We start from the raw sequence: 23,429 nt of genomic DNA on the forward strand, positions 1-23,429 counted from the left end.
TTCCTGGTATGTCAATGAATTTGAGTATTGGTTTGCAACTATTAGTAATATTTATATGATTCATTATTATGCACATTGAGGAGGACGAAGGCGTTCATTCTTTTAGGTAGCCTCCAGATGATTGTAGATACATTTGTTCCCTTCTTGCTACCCATGTTGTTGCCTTGAATTTTTGTTGTTTTATTAGCCACATTACAAGCCTATTTTGCCCCATTGGTTACTAGTCCCAAGCTTGGCTTGGGGGAGCTATTAGTGAGTGAGGTGAGGGAGTTTGTAGTGTGCTTATTATTTGCACAATTTGGGTGGGTTTTTGAGAAGTAGTTTTGAGAAAAAATAAAGCATGATGTTATGAAAAAAGAGAAGTTCAAGGAAAAAAAATGAAAAAGGAAAAAATAAGTGAACTTCAATAGGAAAAAAAAAGCAAAAAAAAAAAGAAAATAATGTGCAATGTTCAAATGTTCTAGCTGGAGGTTGATTCAAAAGAAAAAAAAAAAAAAGAACTTCAATGAAAAATTCAAGTTTGGAAATAAAGTTTGTTTATTCACTCCACTTCTTCATTATTATATTTTTATGAGTGATATGTAAGTGTTGGGATTGTTTATTATGATTGGAGTATGTTTGGTGGATTTTTGTTAGAGTTGGTTATGTAGGAGATGTTGATCATTATTTATTTTGATCATGGGTTTTATTAGGATTTGCTCCCTTAATGTAGGGAATATTTCAAGCGTTAATCCCCTAGCTTGAACCCCATTGTGATCATACATTAAAGTACCGTGGCGTCCAATGGGAAAGAAGATAGAGCAAAAGAGTCGCCAACAAGTTTTAGGAACTTGTAAACCGTTCACGAGGTGAAGGTTACACCCCTTAACGATCCAAGAGATCGTCAACTCCATAAGGTCTTGAACCAAATAAGGGTTCGGGGATGAAGGTACAAATCCAACCTAAAAGAGATTGAACCTGCCCTAATAATAGGCCTCTACTTTATTCTGATCGTATTCATGTGCGCTTTCTGACTAACATACAATCAATAGGATTACCCTAAACCTGTTTATCTATGTTGGTTGAATTTAATGCACAAATAAACTATTATTGGCGATCACTTGAATTATAATCAAATTAACCCTAACAAGATTATTAATTATCTTATTAAGCGTGATTACAAGTACCAATTCCCTTTAAACATGCATAAAAGGTGTGATCAAGCAATAAAAATAAATAAACATCAAGCAACATAATAATAATCATCATATTCATTATAACAATTATAATCATAATTAACATAATCATGTTAAAGCATAATAATAGCAAGATCCTAGGCATGATACTAACAAGATTAATAACAAATCAAAGCTTTAATGTCACTAAGCAATAAAAATCAAAGCTTTAACCCTAGCAGGATACTAACAATCATAAATATTAGGAAAAACATAAAAGGCATCATAATAATCATACTTGATATTAAAATTACCCTAGACATGATACTAGGAATATCATAAAAACAACCTAAACATGATTTCTATATCTTAACCTCAATAAAAATCATCAAAATACTTACTTTGATGCCTCGTACCTCTTTCTAATAACAAAATACACACGTTAGTAACTTCAAGGAAAATAATAAAACAACAATTAAATTAAATAATAATTGAAATAAAGATTTGGGAAGGCAACTTCGAATATGGCTAGGTGTATCTAAGTCTTGCGAATGCGGAATTTTTATATTTGAGAGAAGCTAGTTTAGAAAAGAGAGAGAGAGAATAAGAGTAATCAAGAAAATCTTGATGAGAGTTGGTAGATTGTAGATGAAAACTGATGATTGTTTATTGATGAAAATTGGTAGATTGTAGATGAAAACTGATGATTGTGGATGAATGAAAACGGAGTTTTTAATACGTTATTTATAAAGAAAATCAGCCAAAAAGATAAAATGTCAAAACAGAGTTCTGGCACAGATAAAATCTGATTAGCGCCAACCCTGGCTATTGGCGCCAGACGCCAACATTAGCGCCAGGCGCCAATGCTAGCGCCAGGCGCTACAGCTGGCGTTTAGCGCTGATTCAGAAATTCACGCGTTTTCTTAAAATCAGATAAAAATTGCCGTACAGGAGGATAAAATCATATCTTTCCTCAAAAAATGTCCTTTGATTTTAATTAAAGCTCTGAAAAGTCAACAAAAGTCAATTTATCAATGCTAATTAAATTAGGAATGAAAAGAACCTTCTAGAAGAATCTAGAAGACTAAAACCATTCCTAATTGCATTAGGAATGATAAATCTATATTAGGCCCTCCCCTAGATCATTGGGCTGCATATAAGGCTCAAACCAGACCCAGTTTAGTAAATTGGCCATAACTTCCTCAATATTCATCGGAATTGGGCTTATAATATATCGTCGGAAAGCTCTTGTCAAGCCCCATCCAAATACACTACTATTGACCCATATCATGCACCAACCAAACTGGATTTGCTGTTTCCTTAAAATAAGTTTTCAAAAACAGAGAGAAGAGAAAAGAAATTAAAACTATCTGCAACACTAAACTTTCCACACTTTCGCTTCATTCTATTATGATTCGACGTGAAAGGTACTCATCACCGGGTTTGGTTTTGGGGAGACACAAATGGGTGTCTACACTTAAGCATAGCTTTTCTCTCACTTGTTCACAAATGATTCCTACCCTTTACCCTAGCCTTACATTACAAGCTTTAAAGACCTTCCGACCTTTGTGCATAGAATTGTATGAATGTGAAAGTGTTGTTTATCAATGCAAGTTATGATTTGACATATTTCGAGTCGACTAGTAGGATTGAGCGTTCGTTGTTTTATACACACGAGAGTGTGAGTTGGGAGGGCATTGTTCACATAAAGGGGTTGGATGGAGAGCGATCGAGTACATCTTTTACTCGCCACAAAAATGAGAGTTGAGTGTGTGAGCACTAGTCTTGAATTCTATATGCTCTTGTGGTTTGCTCTGTTTGACAATTGTTAAGGAGGAAAGATAACTGTCTGGATTTGATTGGTTGATTTTGAAGCATGTTTATTTGATTTACCCTGAATCATTTGTGCTTGATTTTTACTTTTTGGGGTGAAGCATATTTATTGATTCATTGATGAGATCTTTGCTTAGGGACAAGCAAAGGTTTGGCTTGGGGGAGTTTGATGTGTCTATTTTATATATTATTTTACCCCCGTCCCTTGGTCATAATTAGTAGTGTTTTTGGCTCTTTAGAGTCACTTTTATTACTAATTGGTGTTTTCTAGTGTTTTCGTAGATTTGGTTGACTTTTGCAGGGATTTACAATTTTGGAGTATTTTCCCGAGATATTTTGGAGCAATCACGAGGATTGGAGAAGCACGACCAGACTTTATAGCCCAGGATCGGTTAGAGCCATCGAACCGGTGATTAAGGGCTCGGTATAAGTGATACCGGGGCATTTGGACCGAGTAATCAAGACCCGAGGAGGAAACCCAGATTGACCCGAAGAATTGGAGCCCAATCGTAGTTCAATTAGTGGCCCAAGAGAGCCGCCCGGCCAAAAAGGCTGGCGCCCGGAGGCGCGCCCGGCCGGGTGGGAGAAGCAATGGTCGGCGACCGGTGACGCGCCCGGCCGGGCGCGAGATTCAACTTGAAGAGCAAAAAGGCGCGCCTGATCGGGCGGTGCCTCGCCTGATCGTGCGCGTGTAATTATTAGGAGACGATTAGCGTCGTTTTAGTTTGTTTTAGTTTAGGATTTGTACGGAGTATAAATACTCTTCCGTAATACGATTTTAGGATCTCTCTCTCTCACTCTCTCTTTACTCTTTCTTTACTCTCTTAATTGTTTTCATAGATTTTCTCTCTATTAAACCTTTGTTCTTAATCCATTCTTAATTCCAGATTCGTTTGGTAACTATTTCTCTTCCCTTAATATTAGTTGTTTATTTTATTCCTTTAATTATGTCTTGCTTTATTGCTTTGATTTGTTTAGTTTTTATTATGTGTGAGTAGTTTTATTTCTAGGGTTTATGGGGATCCATAAATAATATGAAGGGGTAATTTATTGTTGTTAATTATCAATGCTAGATTAATTTCCTATTGATTGATTTAATGCTCTGTGACTAGATTAGGCCTGATCTTTTATGCATGAGTTTGACAATATTGATTCGAGATTCGACATATGAGAATTGATGTTTAGGTCTAGTTTCAATAGGCAGGTTAATTTATAAATGGTTAGGTCGAGATTCGAAAGATGAGATTTAATACCGGTAAATTAATTGTGTGATTATAATACGTAGCGAAAGCCCTTTGTAATCTGATAATATATGCATTGATGAATTATTATTATATTCTACCCTGAAATATTATTTATTGGTGAACCTATGCCCCAAATCCTTTTATATATTATTTTCTTCCTATTCTTGATCTCCGTAGTTTAGTTTATTACTCTAAATATAAATATTGGTTACTTCATAATCTAGATTATATTAGTTAATTAGGAATAGAAAGACTTGTTTCCCTGTGGAGTTCGACTCTACTTCCCTATCTACTTTAGTTAGAGGACTTATGTAATTACTTTTGATTAGGGGATACGACTTTACCCTGTCATTTGCTCAACTCCGAGTTTGATCTTTGAATGTGTTATTAAGAATCTGATTTGAGTGAGGAGCGAAAATATAAAAGTTGAGGCATGGCATTAATATACAGTATTGCTGCAAGACAGATTGCCCAGCCTTCAGTGTTCATTGTTGGTATGCCTAACCAACTGAAGAAACAAATGTATTCTTCTATATTTTCCATGGTACATAAAACAGCGAGTGGTTTGGTGGGGAATATGCATGCCAAAAAATTGACTTAGATTATGGATATAAACTCCCCAAAAAATTTAAAAATCAGTAAAAGTTAATTTTACGCGAGAGAAATACTCCATAATTTTGTTAACAAGAGTAAAAAAAACTCGACAAGTCAAACTAAGCTTCATAATACTATCAAAAACACATGCCAACAAATCAACATCACTTTTTTTCCCTCTTTTTTTTTTGTACTAGTATTAGTGAAAGTTCGTTTTCGTTTTTTTTGGAAACCGAACCACATATTTCGTTTCTTATTTTGCAAACCACACCGCACCACTTTCTTTGAAACCAACCGAACCAAACCACCTAAATTTCGGTTTCTTAAAAAAACCAAACCGCACCGAATTTTCCTATCAAGCCTCATGAACATCAAATTTTGCAAAAAACCGAACCGAACCAAACCAATTAAAACCGAACCAAACAAAACCAAACCAATCCAGGTATTAATTATTACCATCCCACCTTATCACCACCAACACCCACCCACCACCCATCACCCTGACCACCTAAAACCCACCCACCACCCACCCTAACCTACCAAAACCACCGAAACTCACCACCCATCCCCCAAAACCACCCGAAACCCACCCGCCATCCACCCTAACCCATCAAAAACCACCCGAAACCCACTCATCATGCATCAACCCGAATCCATCAAAAACCACCCCTCCACCCACCAAAAACTAAAGAAACCCACCATCCATCCTGACCACCCGAAACCCACCCAAAACTACCTACCACCACCACAATTCAATCATACACCACCATAAAAATAAAAAACTCAAACCAAATTAAAAGAAAGAAAAAGAGGACATACCTCACATTCCACCGAAAAACCTCGAATTTGGGTTTTAAAGGTCAAATTCGACCATGAAAACACTAGATCTAGTGTTTTCATGGTCGAATTTGACCTTTAAAACCTTTAGAATGTGAACACTGGTGCCCAGGTGGTCGTCCTTGCCTCCTTGGTCGTACTGTCGAAGAGGAGAAGAGAGTGAAAGTGGAGAAGAGATCGAAGAGGAGAGAGAAAGGACAGAGTAGAGAACTAGAGATTGGAGAAGATAAGAAGAGGAAAGGAGAAAGAGAGAACCGAGAGGGAGAAAGCTCACAAATGGAGAAAAAGAAGAGAAGAAAGGGCGAAAGAGAAGAGGAGAGATGAGAGGCTGAGAAGAGTGATTAGGTTTTTTTTTTTTGCTTATATAGTATGGCGAAATTCGTTCGGTTCGTTTCATTTCCGAAACCGAAACCGAACCATACAATTCGGTTCTTGATTTTACAAACGAAACGAACCACTTAAGAAAAAAACCGAACCATATTCCTAATTCGGTTCGGTTTTCGTTCGTTTGTTTTAAACCAAATTTTTTCATACTATATATTACAATAATGCTGTCATTCATGAAAAAGCAACAATTAATTATATCATTTTGTCTTTAATCAAATAGCTAAAGACAAATTAAAGTTCGTAATTACTATATTAACTAATATATAGATGGTGGTCTGTGACATAATTTGGCCATACTTACTGACATTGTGATGTATAATACTTGAATGAGAATATAACTAAACTGCGTGTACTGAGTTGGTGGCGCGAAAACAAAACCTTATCTGAAGATCTGAGGTCTACTGTGAAAAGGGATGTCAGCAGTTACAATAAACAGCGTTGCGACATTATTTCTTAGCAGCAACCAGCTATAATTTGAACTTCTTAAACTAAAGGCCAAAGCAATAGCTAGCACAGCAATCGTAGCAACACACCAAGCCTAAAGTATAACATGAATGCAGAGAACTAGTAAAACCCTAGAAAATTCATATCAAAAACCCATAAAATTCAAAAACTAGAAATCAAAAAATTCATATCAAAAACAATAAAATTCAAAGCCTATAAAATTCATATCAAAAACCCATAAAATTCCAAACTAATACCCTAAAATTCGCCATAAAAATCATAACAAAAACCAAAAAACTACTGACAAAAATTTAAAAAAAAAACATGGAAACCATGGATTTGAAAACAGAATTCACGAAAAAAACAACATAAAAAGAAATTAAATTATCTAATTAAGGGCAAAAAATTTCCTCGCAATAAGAGATCGATTCTTGTTCTACACCAACTCAAAATCGAAGACATGCAAAGAATAATGCCCAATATAAATGAAATTTAGAGAATTGTGAGTTATTAGGGTACCAAAAACGATAGTTATATACCTAGCAACAATATTGTATAGCAAATTGTAAGTTGATACCTGAAATTATTGAAAGCGACGAGCAAAAAACCCACAAATTCCTTGAAGTTTAGCAAGAAAAATTGTGAAAATTCTTTTGTCACTGATCGATGAAGGAGTCGTGGGTTTAGAGGAGATGAGCAATTGAGCAGAATGTGGGCGGTTTAATTGGGAATTTGGGGAAAATACAACCCGCTATTATTTTCATTAATAATTTCGAAATTGCGAAAACAATAACTCACGTGCATAGCACATGATTTTCCCGAGCTTTTATGTGTCGGGACAATCTTCGACCTTAAAAAGCGTCGAGAAAAGGCAGTACCAAAAATCATACGCTAACGCCACATCAACAGCGTCGAACCAAAAGCGTCCAAAAAGTACGCTTTTTGTAGTAGTGGATGGTTGTCAATAAGAGTGGGGGTTATAGGCAGCGGCTCGAATAGGGAGGGGGAGGGGGAAGGGGTGGATGGTGGTGGTTTTTGTTTGGTTATATATATATATATATATATATATATAGTTAAATGAGAGTTAAAAGTGTAATTGAAATTATAGGTTAGGAATGTCAATTAGGGGTTTTTGGTTGTCCTTAACAAAAAAAAATTTACAATTTGATTTTTATTTGCCAAAATAAATTTATAATGTTTTTTTCCAACAAAAAAAGTTGTTATAAATGGTTTTTTTTGACAAAATTTCCTAAAAAATATAGAACAAAGATAATACTACTCCCTTCGTGTTTTTTAAAGTGTTACAGTTTGACCGGCACATGGTTTTAGGCAATTTAATTAACTTAAATAAAATAAGAGGTAAGTGAGGTAGTTAGAGTATTAAAAAATTATAAAAGAAAGATAATGGAATTAATAATTTATTGAAAAGTAATAATAAATGTGATATGAAAGATATAATAAAAAGGGAAATTCTCATTGGTAGCCTCGTACTTTTGCTTATTTCCATTGGTAGCCACTTTTTATATGAATTATCTTTGGTAGCCTCGAACTTTTAAAATTTTACTTTCGTAGCCATATTTAGCTAAAACTGCTAAGTCACTGTTAAGTTTAACTGAGATTAGTTTTATAATAATTAAAAATACTTAACTAAAGTTAGTTATTTCATAATTGAATTAATGTTAAATAAATAAAAATAAAAAACAATTTCCCCTAACCAGCCCAGCCATCCCCTCCCGTCTCCACCTCCACTGCCGACGACAGCGCCGGTGCCCAAGCTTCCCCTCCTATCGGTGCCCAATTCCCGACAACCCAACCCTAATTCACAACACCCCAACCCCAATTCCCGATACCTCAATCCTGATTCTCGAAAACCCCAGGCCCAATTTCCGAACACCTCAGCCCCTCCTCTCTTGCACACTAAACCGGCAAACCCCTCAACACTAGCCAGCCAGCAAAAACCAAGGTTTTTTAATGTTAACTGAGTGACTGATGGAGATGGTTGGTGAGGACGAATGGTGATGGTTGAATGAGGTAAGATCGTGAGCAGCCAAAGAAAGGAAAGAGGAACATGGTTGGTTGGTTTTGAGGGTTTTCATAGTAAGTGGGAAAGAGAAAAAAATGTGATTTTGTGGTGTATTGGAGGTTGTGGTGGATTAAGGGGGATGGGAGGGACGACTGAGGGTGGGGAGGGTAGCGGCGGCGCCGGAAGAGGAGGATAGATGAAGATGGGACCAGGTGAGGGAGATGGTCAGATGGATAGGGCCTAGTGCGTGACTGCGTGGGGAGAAGGGGTGATTAAAAAAAAAAAATTAAAACCAAAAAAATTAAATTAAAATTACTTTAGTTAAATTTTAACACCCATTTAACAGTTTATAGTAAATATGGCTACGGAAGTAAAATTTTAAAAGTTTGAGGCTACCAAAGATAATTAATATAAAAATTAGCTACCAATGAAAATAAGCAAAAGTACGAGGCTACCAATGAGAATTTCCCTAATAAAAAAGTAGTAGTAGGTTTGGGTGGGAACCATGAGAGGAGAGATTTATAATATTTTAATGTAGCTTTTTGTCAAAAAAAAAGTGTAACACTTAAAAAAACACAGCCACAAATGAAAAGTGTAGCACTTAAAAAAAAAACACAAAGAGAGTATATGCTTAATTAAAAAATTTATATGTATCCAATTTGCATACCAATTATTCAGACTGCAAGTATGTACGGAGATCAGGGGATGAAAACAACTTCACAATTTTTGTGGGTTACATAAGTTTGGAAATAATAAATGCATTTTTATCTTTTTTCACAAAAATGCATTGACTGTACGAGTACTTATTTGTCATAGTGTAGTTTGACAAGGAAGTACTAATGTAGGTTTGATATGTATGTGCAAATACATATCAAACATTAAAATATTGAAAAGTATTGTAAAGCACATGGGGGTGGGAGAAAAGGGGGAGAGAGATGGGCATGTGAGACCAGTTTTAAATGTACCACTGAAAGCTTATATAATATCATTGATTATGTAGTGATTCTATTTGTACACGTAGTTAGTACCACTGAATGAATATATAGTACCATTGAATGAATATATAGTACCATTGAATGTTCAATGATACTATTTGATCATCTAGTGATACTATTAATCACCCAGTGATACACTTAAATTCAGCACATGGGGGTGAGAGAAAGGAGGAGAGAGATGGGTAAATTTCATGCGAAATGTCTCTTATACCCCTTGATATGTATGTCCAGGTACCTATCAAACCTCCCTTTGGAAGGTCTCGTAGTTTAACTAGTTTCTATATACACAAAAGTTAAAAAAAAATGCAGGTTTACAATAATTTAATGAATGGCGGTATTGAGCATGTGAAAATTCTACGAATACTACAGTTTCTATTTTTCTCAAACCTTATTGGTTTCTATTTGATATTTTGTTTCTGCTCTTCTTCTCTCTCCTCTAAACTTGTTCTTCTCTCTTTCTCTCTCCTTTGTTCTTCAATTTCCTTCTTTTTTTTTTGACAATTTATCTTGATTTTGTAACATAATTTTCCTGTTTTGATTAATGATTCATCTTTCTACATCCAATTTCTAGGTATGTATGTTCATCTAATTTTTCACCCACTACGGAATCTACCGCCGCCGCCACCATTGCCGCGAGCTTGAGCCTCGTTAACGCAGAAATTGAATAGAAATTGATAGTTTATCTTTCACAACAGATCAAGTAACAATAGTAGCAATAATAACATATCAAAGTAGTAGAAAATTCGAATCAAAGTAACAGAATATGGGTTACTTTTGAAAAAACAAAAAAAAAAAACTAGTGAGATTTTGATACTTTGTTTTGCAAGTTGCATGCGTAACTTAATTATTTTTGTGATAAAAAGGGTCACTTTTGTGGAAAAAAAATGTCACTTTTGTGAAAAAAGGTCATTTTTGTAAAAAAAAAAAAAAAAAAAAAAGGTCACTTTTATAAGAAAAAGAAATTACTTTTTGCAAAATCTTCGATATACAATAAAATTTTTATAAACCGGGAACATGCAAAAGGTTTTGTTCTATATATACCTTGGCTCTTCCACATACAAAGTATTGCCCAAAAAAATCCTACAATATGAAGGTAAGAAAAGCTTGCGAAGCTTTGTAGTCTTTTAATTTCTAAATTTAAGTTGCTCAATTTGCCAATTTCTTTTACTTGCCTCAATACTTTTTTTGTTATTATTATTTTTGTTTGAGGTTTTAGAAATAAATAATTGAAAACAAGTAATAATTGAAGCAAATTAACTAAGACAAAGAGGATATCATGCTTATTGCTTTAGTATATTGCCATGTTTCTTTCAAGTTTTAATATTACAAGATTTACAATGTATATGGCAGGAGAGTAACAACGAAGAAAATCAAGATCAGGACTCTATCTTCAAAGGGGTAAGGACAACTTCTAAGTATGATAGCTTTACAGTTTTTTTTTTTTTTTTTTTTTTTTTTTTTCATTGCCTACCCTCAAACAGAAAATTAGGCAAAAGAAGTTTTGCAAAAGACAATAAGTATATAGAGTATTGCAGATATAAGTGCTTTCCACTTGATTATAGACAATATTCTAGAGTTATGCTACTATAGTTTTGATGATAGTGCTTGATCTTTTGTTAAGCATATTGACTAGAAATTTCTATAGTGCCCGTTTGAAATATGAGTACCGTAATGTTTTAAGGATTATGTAATTCATAATTGACATATTTTTCTCCAAGTAATTAATTACTTTATTTTAATTTTGCTATAAAATAATATTATCAACATTTTTTTAATTATCAAAATTTTAATTTATGTAATTTTAATTCTTATTTTATAGTTTTTCAAAAAATATTTATTTTATGTTGGATTACAATTTTCAAAAATTATATTTGCATTGTAGATATTAGAATACTGATTGTGTCCAATTTATAGTGTAAAAAAAAAAATTGATTGCTCATATTGTTTATCATTAAAATAATATGGTAGTTATACTCCCTCCGTTTTTAAATACTTGCTCCATTTCTATTTTTTGCACTATTCATTTGTTCTACTTTGACTAATGTTTGTGATTTATACACAAGAAAAAATATAACCTTGTGGGTATTTGTTGGAATCATCTCAATGAATAGAGTATTAATTTTCAATTGTTAGAATTTATACTTATTGGTAATTAAAGATATTAGTGATCAAAGATTAACATCGGCATGCGTGTCCAAGAGAAATAAAGTAAAAACGGAGTGAGTATTTTAAACGACTGTGGTAGAAAGACCAATATATCATCACTAATATACCACCATGAACACTAACTTCATCAGATCACCCAACAATCAAGAACTAACAAGAATGGGAGACAAAAGAAAGAGAGAAGAGGATAGATGAGAGGGAAATAAAAAGAAGGTTATAAAGAGGGGGAAAATGAGGATTTTGGTAATAGAAAATATTTACTAATGGTATTGCTTTCCTCCTCTTCACAAACCAAATTAAAATCATAAAATATTTTAAATCAGACCACACAAGGACAGAATCTAGTAATGCATTTATTGTAATATTGACACATATGTTTTTATACTTCCTCCGTCCCTAAAAAAACAACCCTTTTGGGGAGTTTTTTACGGGTATTAAAAAACTTAAGTTGGAAGTGTAAGTGTATAGGAAAACTAATAAATGTAAATTGAAAAGATAAATTTATATTGGGTTTGCAAAAAAGTAGATAGAGAAATTTGTAGAAGTTTATGGAAATAGAAAAATTTACAAGGGAAAGCTAATTTTACACAAATATTATTGCAAATTGGAGAATATTTTTATGCAAATGGGATGAATATTTTGGGACTAAAATATAGCCATAAGAATCGTTCTTTTAGGGACGGAGGGAGTACTATTTTTGAAGAAAGTCAGACTTAATTAGGGTCTGTTTTGATTAACTGAAATGAGCTAAACTGAATTGAACTGAATTTATTTGAGCTAAACTGAACTGAACTTATTAGAGCTGAACTGAATTGAACTCAACATATTAGAGCTGAACTGAACTGAACCGAACTGAATATTTTATAAGAGAAGGAAATTAGGAGCTAAACTATATTTATTAGAGCTGAAGTGAACTGAAAATAATCGTATGAGAACAATCCCTTAACTATTAGGTTTCAGTCTTGAGGAACTCTTTCCTAACTTTGTTTCTTTCTTATTTAAAAAAAAAAAAATTAACAGTATTATCGCGTCAAGGATTCCAAATGGGAAAAGTCCCCTCCATTATTAGTGAATGCATTGAAAGCAGCAGCAGAACAACAAAACGTAGCAACATTTCACTTTCCTGGACACAATAGAGGTCAAGCAGCACCATTGTCATTGATTCAACTAATTGGTGATAGACCTTTTCTTCATGACTTACCTGAGTTAGATAACCTTTCGACTCCAAAAGGGCCTATTTTGGAAGCACAAAACCAAGCAGCGGAGGTTTTTGGGGCGTCGAAAACATGGTTTCTTGTAGGAGGTACAACTTGTGGCATCCATGCTGCTATAATGGGTACTTGTAGTCCCGGAGATGCCCTGATTCTACCCCGCAATTCTCACATTTCAGCAACATCAGCCATGGTTTTATCTGGATTGGTTCCGAAGTATATATTTCCTGAGTATGATTTTGATTGGGATTTACCTACTACAGTCTCTCCATCTCAGGTAAGCTTATACTTTTTTTTTTTTAATTTTTTTTTTACTTGATTCGCTTTGACTTTTACATTATTCACCAGTCCACCTTTAACCTTTATAATTTTTATTTATGAAAAATTAAAGTTATTGATAATTAAAGTTATGTATTGACAAGTGTGATAAATGAAACAGATTAAGTAAAAGAAAAAATAATAAAGAGAAAGTAATATTTTCACTTTTTTTTTATATGTACATTGTTACTATAAATTGTTGTATGTTTCTAGAGAAGATAACATATAATAAGAACTTAGATAAAGTTGAGTGAGGTTAAAGAACAAAATAAAAGTATGAAAAAAGTGGACAAAATAAAAGATCAAGTGAGCAAATGTGTAAAAATTGGGAGTTAAAGGGGTTAAGATATTCCAAAAATCGTAGTTATTTAACTACAATTATTCAAAAGCCTAATCCTCAAATCACATTCATTATTTAGCTTTTTTTGTTTAATATCTAATTTAATAACTTCAACTTCTCACTTTTTTAAAAAAATAATTTCCACCTTTTTTTTTTTCTTTCTAAATATACATGCTACGTATAATATGTCATGTGAAAGCATGGATACACTCTAATTAAGTAAATTGAGAAGTAGGATCATAAAAAATGATTAAGGAAAATTTGTCGGAAAAAGTCTTTTAAAGCAATCTTTTTGTTGGAAAAAACCTTTTAAACTTTTTTTTGGCAATCTAAAACCTGATTCTAATTTTTTTTTGTTGAAGCAACCAAAAACTCTAATTACCCTTATTATCCTCTAATTTTCCTTTATTACCCTTTTATCTCTCAATTAATTATTTAAAAATTATATTAATTAAAATAACATAAAACACCAAAACCCCCACCACACCACCAGCCAGACACCCCTCCCCTGCAACAGCCTTAAAGGCCAAATTACTGTTTGCGAGGCAAAGAATATCTTGATTTATGGTTTCAAATGTGCTCCACCAATCAATTAGGTCCTGATCCGGATGTTGTTCAAATCCAAACTTTACCGGTGGCCTTGGTGGCGTATTGCGTCAGATTTGGGGGTTTTTTGGTTGCGAATTTGAGGAGGGGAGGTTAGATTTTTGGGGCGTTGTATTGGGTGAGGCATTGGAGCGAGGATGATAGTTTTCGGCGGGGATGGGGGAAGCTGCTAGGCGTCGCCGACCGCCAGGGGTGTCTAGATCGGGGATCAGAGGCTGGCTGGATCAATTTTTATTTTAATTAATATATTTTTAGAATAATTTTTAAATAATTGAGAGTTAAAAGGATAATTAGGAATTAGAGGATAATTAGGAAAAATTAGAAGATAATTAGGAAAAATTAGAAGATAATTAGGGTAATTAGAGTTTTTGGTTGTCTTCAACAAAAAAAATTTAGAATCAAGTTTTAGATTGCCAAAAAAAAATTTAAAAGGGTTTTTACAACAAAGGGACTGGTTTAAAAGGTTATTTCCAACAAATTTTCCTTTCTTTAATATACACTAGGTTAATTCCGTGCGATGCACGGTTTTATAATAAGAATTGAATTCTAAACTTTTAACACATATTGAAATAAAATAACTACTTCCTCCGTTTTCCTAGTTAATTTTTGATTAAATATGAATATACAATTCTCAAAGGTGCATAATTTTCATATTTAATTAGGAAATTTCAATTAAATTATATTATTAACTATTGTTAACAAATCATAAATAACTAAATAACATAATATCTATAGAAAACTAAAAATTTAAAATTCAAATGGAATTTAATTTTCAAAGCAATGTTAAATAGGGTAGCTTGTAAAGGAAAAATATGACATCATTCATGTATTTTGAAGGGAAAAAATAAAATAAGAAAGTGACACGTAGGCAGTAATGATATCACCGGTTGTTACTTTAGTGTATATATATATATATATATAGATAGATTGCATCAATTGTTTACTTATTATATTTCATTTTTTATTTTTGTGTGTGTACATTTATTCATTTTTTCTTTATATGTAGAATTAATTTACCAACTATTGATTAATTTGTATTGGGCAATGGGCATACATAATTTTTTTAGCTGTAATAGAATGCAATATTTCATGATAGGTAAAGAAAGCAATTGAAGAATTGGAATCAGAAGGCCTCAATCCAGGTGCAGTTTTTATCACATCCCCTACATATCATGGGATATGCAGCAACCTAAAGGAGATCTCTACACTATGTCACATCCATAGCATTCCACTTATCGTCGACGAGGCTCACGGCGCTCACTTTGGCTTTCACCCATCGCTTCCGTTACCGGCCCTCCAACAAGGTGCCGATGTAGTTGTACAATCAACACATAAAGTGCTACTCTCTCTAACTCAGTCATCTATGTTACATGTATCGAGAAATAGCATCATAGACCAAGATAAAATCAGCAAATGCCTTCAAACCCTTCAAACAACTAGTCCAAATTCTTTACTTTTAGCTTCACTAGATGCAACTACAGCTCAACTGAAAGAAAACCCATCAACTATTTTCGACAATGCTATTAATTTAGCAATTGAGGCTAAACACACAATCAAACAAATCCCAGGATTCGTCGTCCTTGATTATCCGTTCATTGACCCTTTAAGAGTTACTATTGGAGTCTTTAATCTCGGTTTTACTGGCTATGAAATTGACGACTTCTTATATAAGGAGCAAAGAGTGTTATCTGAGCTCCCTGGATCACGCTTTATCACATTTCCATTCGCTCCAGGAACATGTAAAGAACATGTAGATAGGCTAATTTTGGGGTTTAAGAGCTTTATATTGTCACCAACGTTCATCCAGCGTCATCATCAAAGGTCTCATACTCTCTCACATTCAATTATTAATCGCGTAAACCTTGAACAATGGAGTGATGTTAAGATTAAACTCACTCCACGAGATGCTTTCTTTGCAAAGAAGAGATATGTGGGTATCAAAGACGTCGTTGGAAAGATATGTGGGGAATCGATATGTCCATTTCCACCCGGTGTTCCGATAATTACACCGGGTGAAGTGATCTCTGAAAGGGTTGTACAAATTTTACAGCAATATAAAGCTGATAGTACTACACTAGTTGGAGCTTCTGATCCTCTTTTGTCTTCAATGCTTATTTGTGATGTTTAACTGTATGATTTAGCTTACATAGTATCTTTTATATGATATTTATTTATTAAAGATGATAGTGAGCTAGAGTTAAGAACAGACATGTATTTTTAGATATCTTTAGTTGTTTTATTGTAAGATTTTGTTCTTCAATGTTATTTCATCGCATTGCTCATCCAAAAAATGGTGGTGGTAAACATGTTGCTCATACATATTCATTTCGATTAGGATAAAGCTATATAGGTCGTATTTTGGTGGTGATATAATTTTTCTAGTTTGATTTGCGTGAGTGTGTTTTTTGGGTGAGGACAGTGCTCGTATTATGAGGGAGAATGTCGCCTGAGATAATTTTATTTATCAAATTGTCGCTTAGGAATAACTTTTTTTATCAAATTGTCGCCTGAGTTAATTTGTTTACCAAATTGTCCCTAAAGGGTTTTTATATTTACCAATTTGGTCAATTGGCCGGGAGAATGTTAAATAAATCTATCATAAAATGAGATTTCCTCTGTTCTCTCTCTAAAACCCTAGCCTCCATTGTTGAATTTTGAAGGGGCTTTTATCGGATTTACTGGTGGAAAGCCCCAATCGTTGTTTCTTTTGTGCCTTTTCTCTTGCTTTAGGTTTATAATAATTCTTCCTCTTCGAGGAGGAATATTTCTCCCTTGAAAGACAGGGTTTTTCTTCCTCTTTAAGAGGATTTGGCTCCTTCGAAAGACTGGGTTTTTCTTCTCTCTTTTGAGGGAGGATTTGCTTTTTTATTTCATGGATTGCTATTGAGTTGTTTCATTGGTAAAATTTTGTGCGGGATTGAAAAAGAGATTAATATTTCAACAACAATCGAACGAATCAGACGGAAATTTTCTGCACGGCTACAACAGATCGATAGTCCCCCTCGCCGAAGAAGGCTGTGAATCACAGCGATATGAAAGAGGGTATGAAGAATATACGATTTGCAACAACGATCGTAGCTTTGCTTACATAATGTTTTTATTTGATTCAATTATTATGTATTTGTTAGATCTAAATCTCTTTGTAGATATCGTATGAATTATTTATGAATCAATTTTATTTAAAAAAAAATGAGATTAGTGAAATTTAACTTTTAGCTATACGTTTGAAAGGACTAAAGCTAACATACTATTCTAAATTTAAGACTATCATATTAGTAAATCAATTGTATACTGGGTGTGGTAAAACTAATTATATGATTGCTGTTGATTTGCCTATCTAAACTTGCATCAAAGAATAATATGGGATATGAGTATATGACTGACCTATGACCCTAATATTACAAGGCTTAAAACTCTTAAGTGGTAAAGTTCTTCTTTGATGTGGGCTTGGTTTAGCCCAATGAAGAGTTTCATGATATCCTAGCAAGTTATATATGCTCCTAGCCATTATAGAAGTCCCAAGTCCCAATAGGAAGAGTAGAGATTTTGCAGTGTGCGATTCCTACAGGCGTGGATACCTTACATCGTACCATTGTTTTCGCAAAAAGAATATATTATATAAATGTAAAGAATATATAACTGTAGAGAAAAGAACATACTATTATAATGTAAAGAACATATACCTAAAGTAAAAAAAAAAAACATATTTGCACCTAAAAAGAGTGAATAGAACATATGTCCATGTTCTTTGATTGTTAGTGTAATGAACTTTTATTTGTGATATAATGTTCATTGCTTATTGTGAAATGTTCGTTGAATTTTGTCTTAAAATTATGGTAGAGATATATATATAAATGATGTTCATTACATAATATCTTCATGTTTTTTTCATTTTTTTTTTACAAAGTAATATCTTCATGCTCTTTATTAATATTATATTACAGATATTCTTTAGATATACAAAAAAAAAAAAAAACATAAAATTGGATTTTTTTTTTACAAAACTGATATATGCTCTTTAAAAAACAATAGTATGATCGATACAAAACAGCTACATGTTCTTTCCACACTTTTTGTTTGTACCATGCAAGGTACAGGCTGCTGTACCTTAGAATTTTCAGATATTTTGAAGATTAGTTTGGAAGTAAAGACCAACAAAACTGACCTTATGTTAGTACTCCCTCCGTATTTAATTTAAATAAATGAAACGTTTTGCCTTTTACGGAGTTTTAGAAAGTTAGATGAATCTATTTAAATAATAGGTAGTAGGGTATAAGTTTGAAAAGATAGAAAAAAGGAAGAAGTTTTGTAGGACCATTAATTAGTACGGAGTAGAATATTATTATAAAAAAAAGAAGAATATTATTAAAAAAAATAAAGAGGAGTTACTAAAGAAAGAAACTATATTTAAACATGTTTGAAAGTGGAAAACGTTTTGTTTATTTAAACACGGAAGGAGTAGTTCAAAAGTACAGAAGAAGGTTCAATGAAGGTGAAAATAAAAGGAAAGGTAATTGTCCATACTGTCCTAATCCAATACTTAATTTGAATGATACCGTAAGCTTATACTTCCTATAATAGAGATTTATAGTCTATAATACTCTCTAGGAAATTTTGTGTAGAATTACCCAAAAGATAGGATCATTTGTGAATGACTAACCTTTAACATAGATTTATAGTCTATAATACTCGGCCCCTTAACATAGATTAAGTCTTGGCGTATACCACCTATTGATTTCAGCGCATATAGGATGACAATTTTGCAATTAAAAAGTACTATCCAGATAACTTATATTTTAGTGGTACATTATACATGTATAATGGTATATAATGATACATTATAATGTACCCTAGAGAGGTTAGCTTTTTCTAGAAGTTGAAACTTATAGGATGGTAAAAAGTACCACTATACTCGTAATAGTCCTCAAAAAGTATTATTCGGACAACTTATACTTTAGTGGTACATTATACATGCATAATGGTACATTATAACATACTATTAGAGAATCAACTTTTTCTAAAAGCAAAAATTAAATCAGCGGAAATCACTTCCTTACCCTCCTATTTACATAGCTCGCCCAGACTCACTCCTTATGTTAACATAACCCCACAACTCCACAAGGCCACAACCACAGGCCATAGGATACGGGGCTCTGGGAAACAGATAGATAACAAAGCGACCTCCTTTTTTTATTTTATTTTTTTTGAATATCACAAAGCGACCTTGCTAAGCTAACACAAAGGTGCTGCAATGGCTTCCACTTCCTCGTCTTTCCCCCACTTCGTAAGCCTTCTCTATCCCTCTTTCTCTCTCCATTGATTTACTGCTTTTAATTTCTGATACTCATTTTCTCAACAGAATTTCTCTTTCAAATTCTGCTCCAACAACTCTTCAGCAAGCCGTTCAACTGTAAAAATACATTCTAATTCCAAGGCAAGTTGTCATTTTTCATCATTTTCACTACTTTAATCGCATAATTACTTGCTTTCTTATTAAATTATTATCTCAGTATTTGAAATTGGGCTCTGTAATTTGTGGGTGTAAATTATAGTGTTCTGGGTATTAACATGTGTTCTGGGTATTGATTAGAATTTAGGCTTTTTTATTGGTACTATTACACTTGTTTTGTAGTCAATTGTACCAAAAACACTCTAATTAGTACCGATACGAGTCGATTTTTAGACTTCTTATGTGACATTTTGGGTGTATAGAATAATAAGCATTATAATCTGTCAAGTACGAATTTAACCATGTGTAACAACAATTCAGTCTTTGAGGCTTGTGACATTAGCAAGATTGGAAATGTGGTTTTAGGCTTTTAGCTTAGGTTGTTGATACTCCTCAATGAACTTAAAATAATACATACAATAGTACCCATGTTCTATGTATATTGGCTGTACAACTACTCGTACTCGTGAAAATTTTAAGATTGAACTTTTTTTTTTTGGAAGAATTTTAAGATTGAATTTAATTCGAATACTAAACGAGCCAAACTCCAACTCAATGATTGTTAGAGATATGAGATATTTATATTGGAAAATATATGTTTAACATAAATAAACCTAATTATATTATTCTCTGAATGATATCTACGGAAAATATATTTTTCGATATCTCATATCTCTAACAATGATCCACCTGAACTCGTTGATCCTAATAACAATGATACATGCTTTATGACATAAATAGCGGAAATGGCTGGTTTTGATGTAGCCATTCTTCCACGGCCTTGGCAAAGTAACTTCTTGGTTAGTAAAGTGGTTTTATATTAGCATTTTTAGGGGAATGCAGCTTCCCTGAGCCCCTGATGGTGTTACCTGTATGTGAATCAAATTTAAAGTTTGCTGAAATATGTCAAGAGTATTAAGTAGAGTTCCGTGCAAGTGAACTATATTGATTTACATGTATCCTTGACCTCAAGTGTAACTTGCAACAGGCTTTTTTATAATTGCAGATGCTTTATCTATCTTTAGGCTTATTAAAGCTTAAGAGAGTTTAAAATCATGGACTAGTTTGCTGAAACAAGTCTAATAACTTATTCAGATAATGCAGTGAGAAACTGCATGATTAAAGGAGAACAATATTTGGCGTAGAACTTAGGTTTAAGACTGTTAGATGGAGACAAAGTAAAGCTGTTATTTTCGATTATTGATGCAGTCCTTCCTTTTATTTCATCCAGAAGCTCAAAGTTACTTATCTGTTATTATCTTGCAGGAAAGTATCATCCTTGAGCAAGAGAGTAAGCAAGTTGAGTTCAAACATGGAGAAGTACGGACAACAACAAACAATGACTCGATGGTTTACCATCCTCGTATGGGTCACCAGCAAAAGCTGCCCCCACTAGTTACTGCCTTAGAAGATGCTGCTGCAGAGGATGCTGCAAGTTTTCATTTTCCTGGACACAACAGAGGCAGAGCAGCTCCATCCTCATTGACTAAGCTCATCGGTCAAAGACCCTTCCTTCATGACTTACCTGAACTACCTGAGCTTGACAATCTATTTGCTCCGGAAGGTCCTATTCTAGAAGCACAGAAGCAAGCGGCTGAAATCTTTGGGGCATCAGAGACTTGGTTTCTTGTTGGAGGTACAACCTGTGGAATTCAAGCAGCTATCATGGCTACCTGCAGCCCTGGAGATACACTGATTCTTCCTCGGAATTCCCACATTTCTGCAATATCTGCAATGGTCTTAAGTGGAGTGGTACCGAAGTATATATTTCCTTACTATGATTGTGATTGGGACATTGCTTCCGCGGTTTCTCCATCAGAGGCAAGTTCAAACTGGTGCTAGGAACTTTCCTGGTAGGATTTGAAGTAGTTCAACTGCATCTTTCTTTTTTTAAAGGTTGATTATTTTTTAACAAGATGCTGTTTTTATGACAGGTTGAGAAAGCAATCAAGGAATTGGAATTGGAAGGTCAAAAACCAGCAGCTGTATTTGTCACTTCCCCTACTTATCATGGGATATGTAGCAAATTAAAGGAGATCTCTGATCTGTGTCATTCACGGGATATTCCTCTGATTGTAGATGAGGCTCATGGAGCCCACTTTGGTTTTCACCCACAGCTTCCTCTTTCAGCCCTCCAACAAGGGGCTGATCTGGCTGTTCAATCCACTCATAAAGTGTTGTGCTCTCTTACTCAGTCATCAATGTTACATCTATCTGGAAAACTTGTTGATAGGGAAAAACTCTGCAGATGCCTTCAGACCCTTCAGAGTACTAGCCCAAGTTACCTGCTTTTAGCCTCACTGGATGCCGCTGCAGCTCAACTAAGAGAGAACCCATCAACGGTTTTTGACAATGCAATCCATCTGGCAATCGAGGCCAGAAAAACGATGGAACAGATCCCAGGCATCTCGGTCCTTAAATTTCCTAATTATGCTGAGTTTCCTGCCATTGATCCATTACGGTTGACTCTTGGCTTCTATGACCTTGGTCTCAGTGGCTATGAAGCTGATGACTTCTTGTTCAAGGATCAAAGAATAATTTCTGAGCTCACCGGGTCTCATTCCATTACATTTCCATTTACTCCAGGAACTTGTAATGAGCATGTCAACAGGCTAGTCTTAGGGGTCAAGAATTTATCATCATCTTCCCTCTTGCGTTGGAGGAAGAAGCAGGGAATGAAGCACACTGATCTGAAGCCCTATAATGATATCATAATGCAATTGAATCCACGTGAAGCCTTCTTTGCCAAGAAAACACGGGTGAATATCAAGGACACTGTTGGAAAGATATGTGGAGAGTTGATATGCCCGTATCCACCTGGTATTCCAATAATGATTCCTGGTGAACTGGTCACGGAAGGATCTTTAAATCTCCTACTGCAAGCTAAAACTTTAGGCGCTACATTAAGTGGAGCTTCTGATCCTGGTCTTACATCAATGGTTATCTGTGATGTTTAAAGCAGGCCTTGACTCACTTCTCAGATGCAAAGTTAAGTAAAATATTCTACTGTTACGGTAGACAAAGTTCAGTTCAAATTGAGTTATTGTAGCGTCTTCTGCAAAATAGAAAGCTATGCATAGTTGTACAAAGAGAAGTTATGTGGTGCACTGGAGCAACTGGATGGAACTTACAGCTCGAGAAGCAATTTGAGTCCCTGTCGTTATCAGCTGTGTAGATTATAGACAAAGTATACATTAGTTAATGGCATGTAGCAGGGTTACATCAAAGTGACCTAGATGATCTGGTATGGTAATGTCGCTTACTGATTACAGGACCTATTTGGACAAGCATCTGCACACTCTCCGTCAGGGACAGTCATATTGGCTCTAAATGTCAAATGTAGTAATCACAGCTCAGAGCTGATTTTTCAAGTTGTGTTGATTTACAAGATTCTTTGAATCCTTGCTAAAGTTCTCTCAATGCTGCATAGTTCTATAGAGTTGGTTTTGTGCACAAGATGCATACGAATCTTCTCTTAGATCTTTCCCTTAGCTAGACTTGACCAAAACCAATTTGTATCCATTTACAGACGTAAACTAAACTGTACCTAAATTCGAAATGTAAATTTGGAAGTTCATGCCTTGATGTTGTCTTGAGCCAATCTTGGCCATGTGACCTACATTGTCTTTATAGTAAAAGTTTTGAATACTCCTCATTTTTCTTGGCAGTTTTTTCTGTTACCTTGATTATATTGAAATAGAAACTCCCTTCTCTGTTTTTGTCATAAAAAAAATCTGTCTCAGCTCTCTTGTAAGAATTACTCTAGTCCATAAGTGGTTGTAGTTGCTTACAGTCAATTTTAACATCTTATAAACTTATTCATGTCAG

General features: G+C 34.1%; 2 protein-coding genes across 2 annotated transcripts; both read left to right on the forward strand.

Moving 5' to 3' along the window:
• The first annotated feature begins 10,434 nt into the window (after nucleotides 1-10,434).
• On the forward strand, nucleotides 10,435-16,364 carry LOC110683781 (arginine decarboxylase-like). Its single transcript, XM_021860190.1, has 4 exons — nucleotides 10,435-10,604; nucleotides 10,862-10,909; nucleotides 12,698-13,165; nucleotides 15,249-16,364. Exons 1-4 carry the CDS (start codon nucleotides 10,599-10,601, stop codon nucleotides 16,278-16,280), a joined length of 1,554 nt encoding a protein of 517 aa, XP_021715882.1. The 5' UTR covers nucleotides 10,435-10,598; the 3' UTR covers nucleotides 16,281-16,364.
• A 2,784-nt stretch (nucleotides 16,365-19,148) lies between these two features.
• On the forward strand, nucleotides 19,149-23,376 carry LOC110683783 (arginine decarboxylase-like). The gene is made up of 4 exons (XM_021860193.1): nucleotides 19,149-19,436; nucleotides 19,512-19,586; nucleotides 20,868-21,422; nucleotides 21,536-23,376. The coding sequence occupies exons 1-4, from the start codon at nucleotides 19,404-19,406 to the stop codon at nucleotides 22,556-22,558; spliced, it is 1,686 nt and encodes a 561-aa protein (XP_021715885.1). The 5' UTR covers nucleotides 19,149-19,403; the 3' UTR covers nucleotides 22,559-23,376.
• Nucleotides 23,377-23,429: the final 53 nt, after the last annotated feature.

Source organism: Chenopodium quinoa, unplaced genomic scaffold (genome assembly GCF_001683475.1).
Source record: "Chenopodium quinoa cultivar QQ74 unplaced genomic scaffold, ASM168347v1, whole genome shotgun sequence".
Classification (NCBI taxonomy): domain Eukaryota; kingdom Viridiplantae; phylum Streptophyta; class Magnoliopsida; order Caryophyllales; family Amaranthaceae; genus Chenopodium; species Chenopodium quinoa.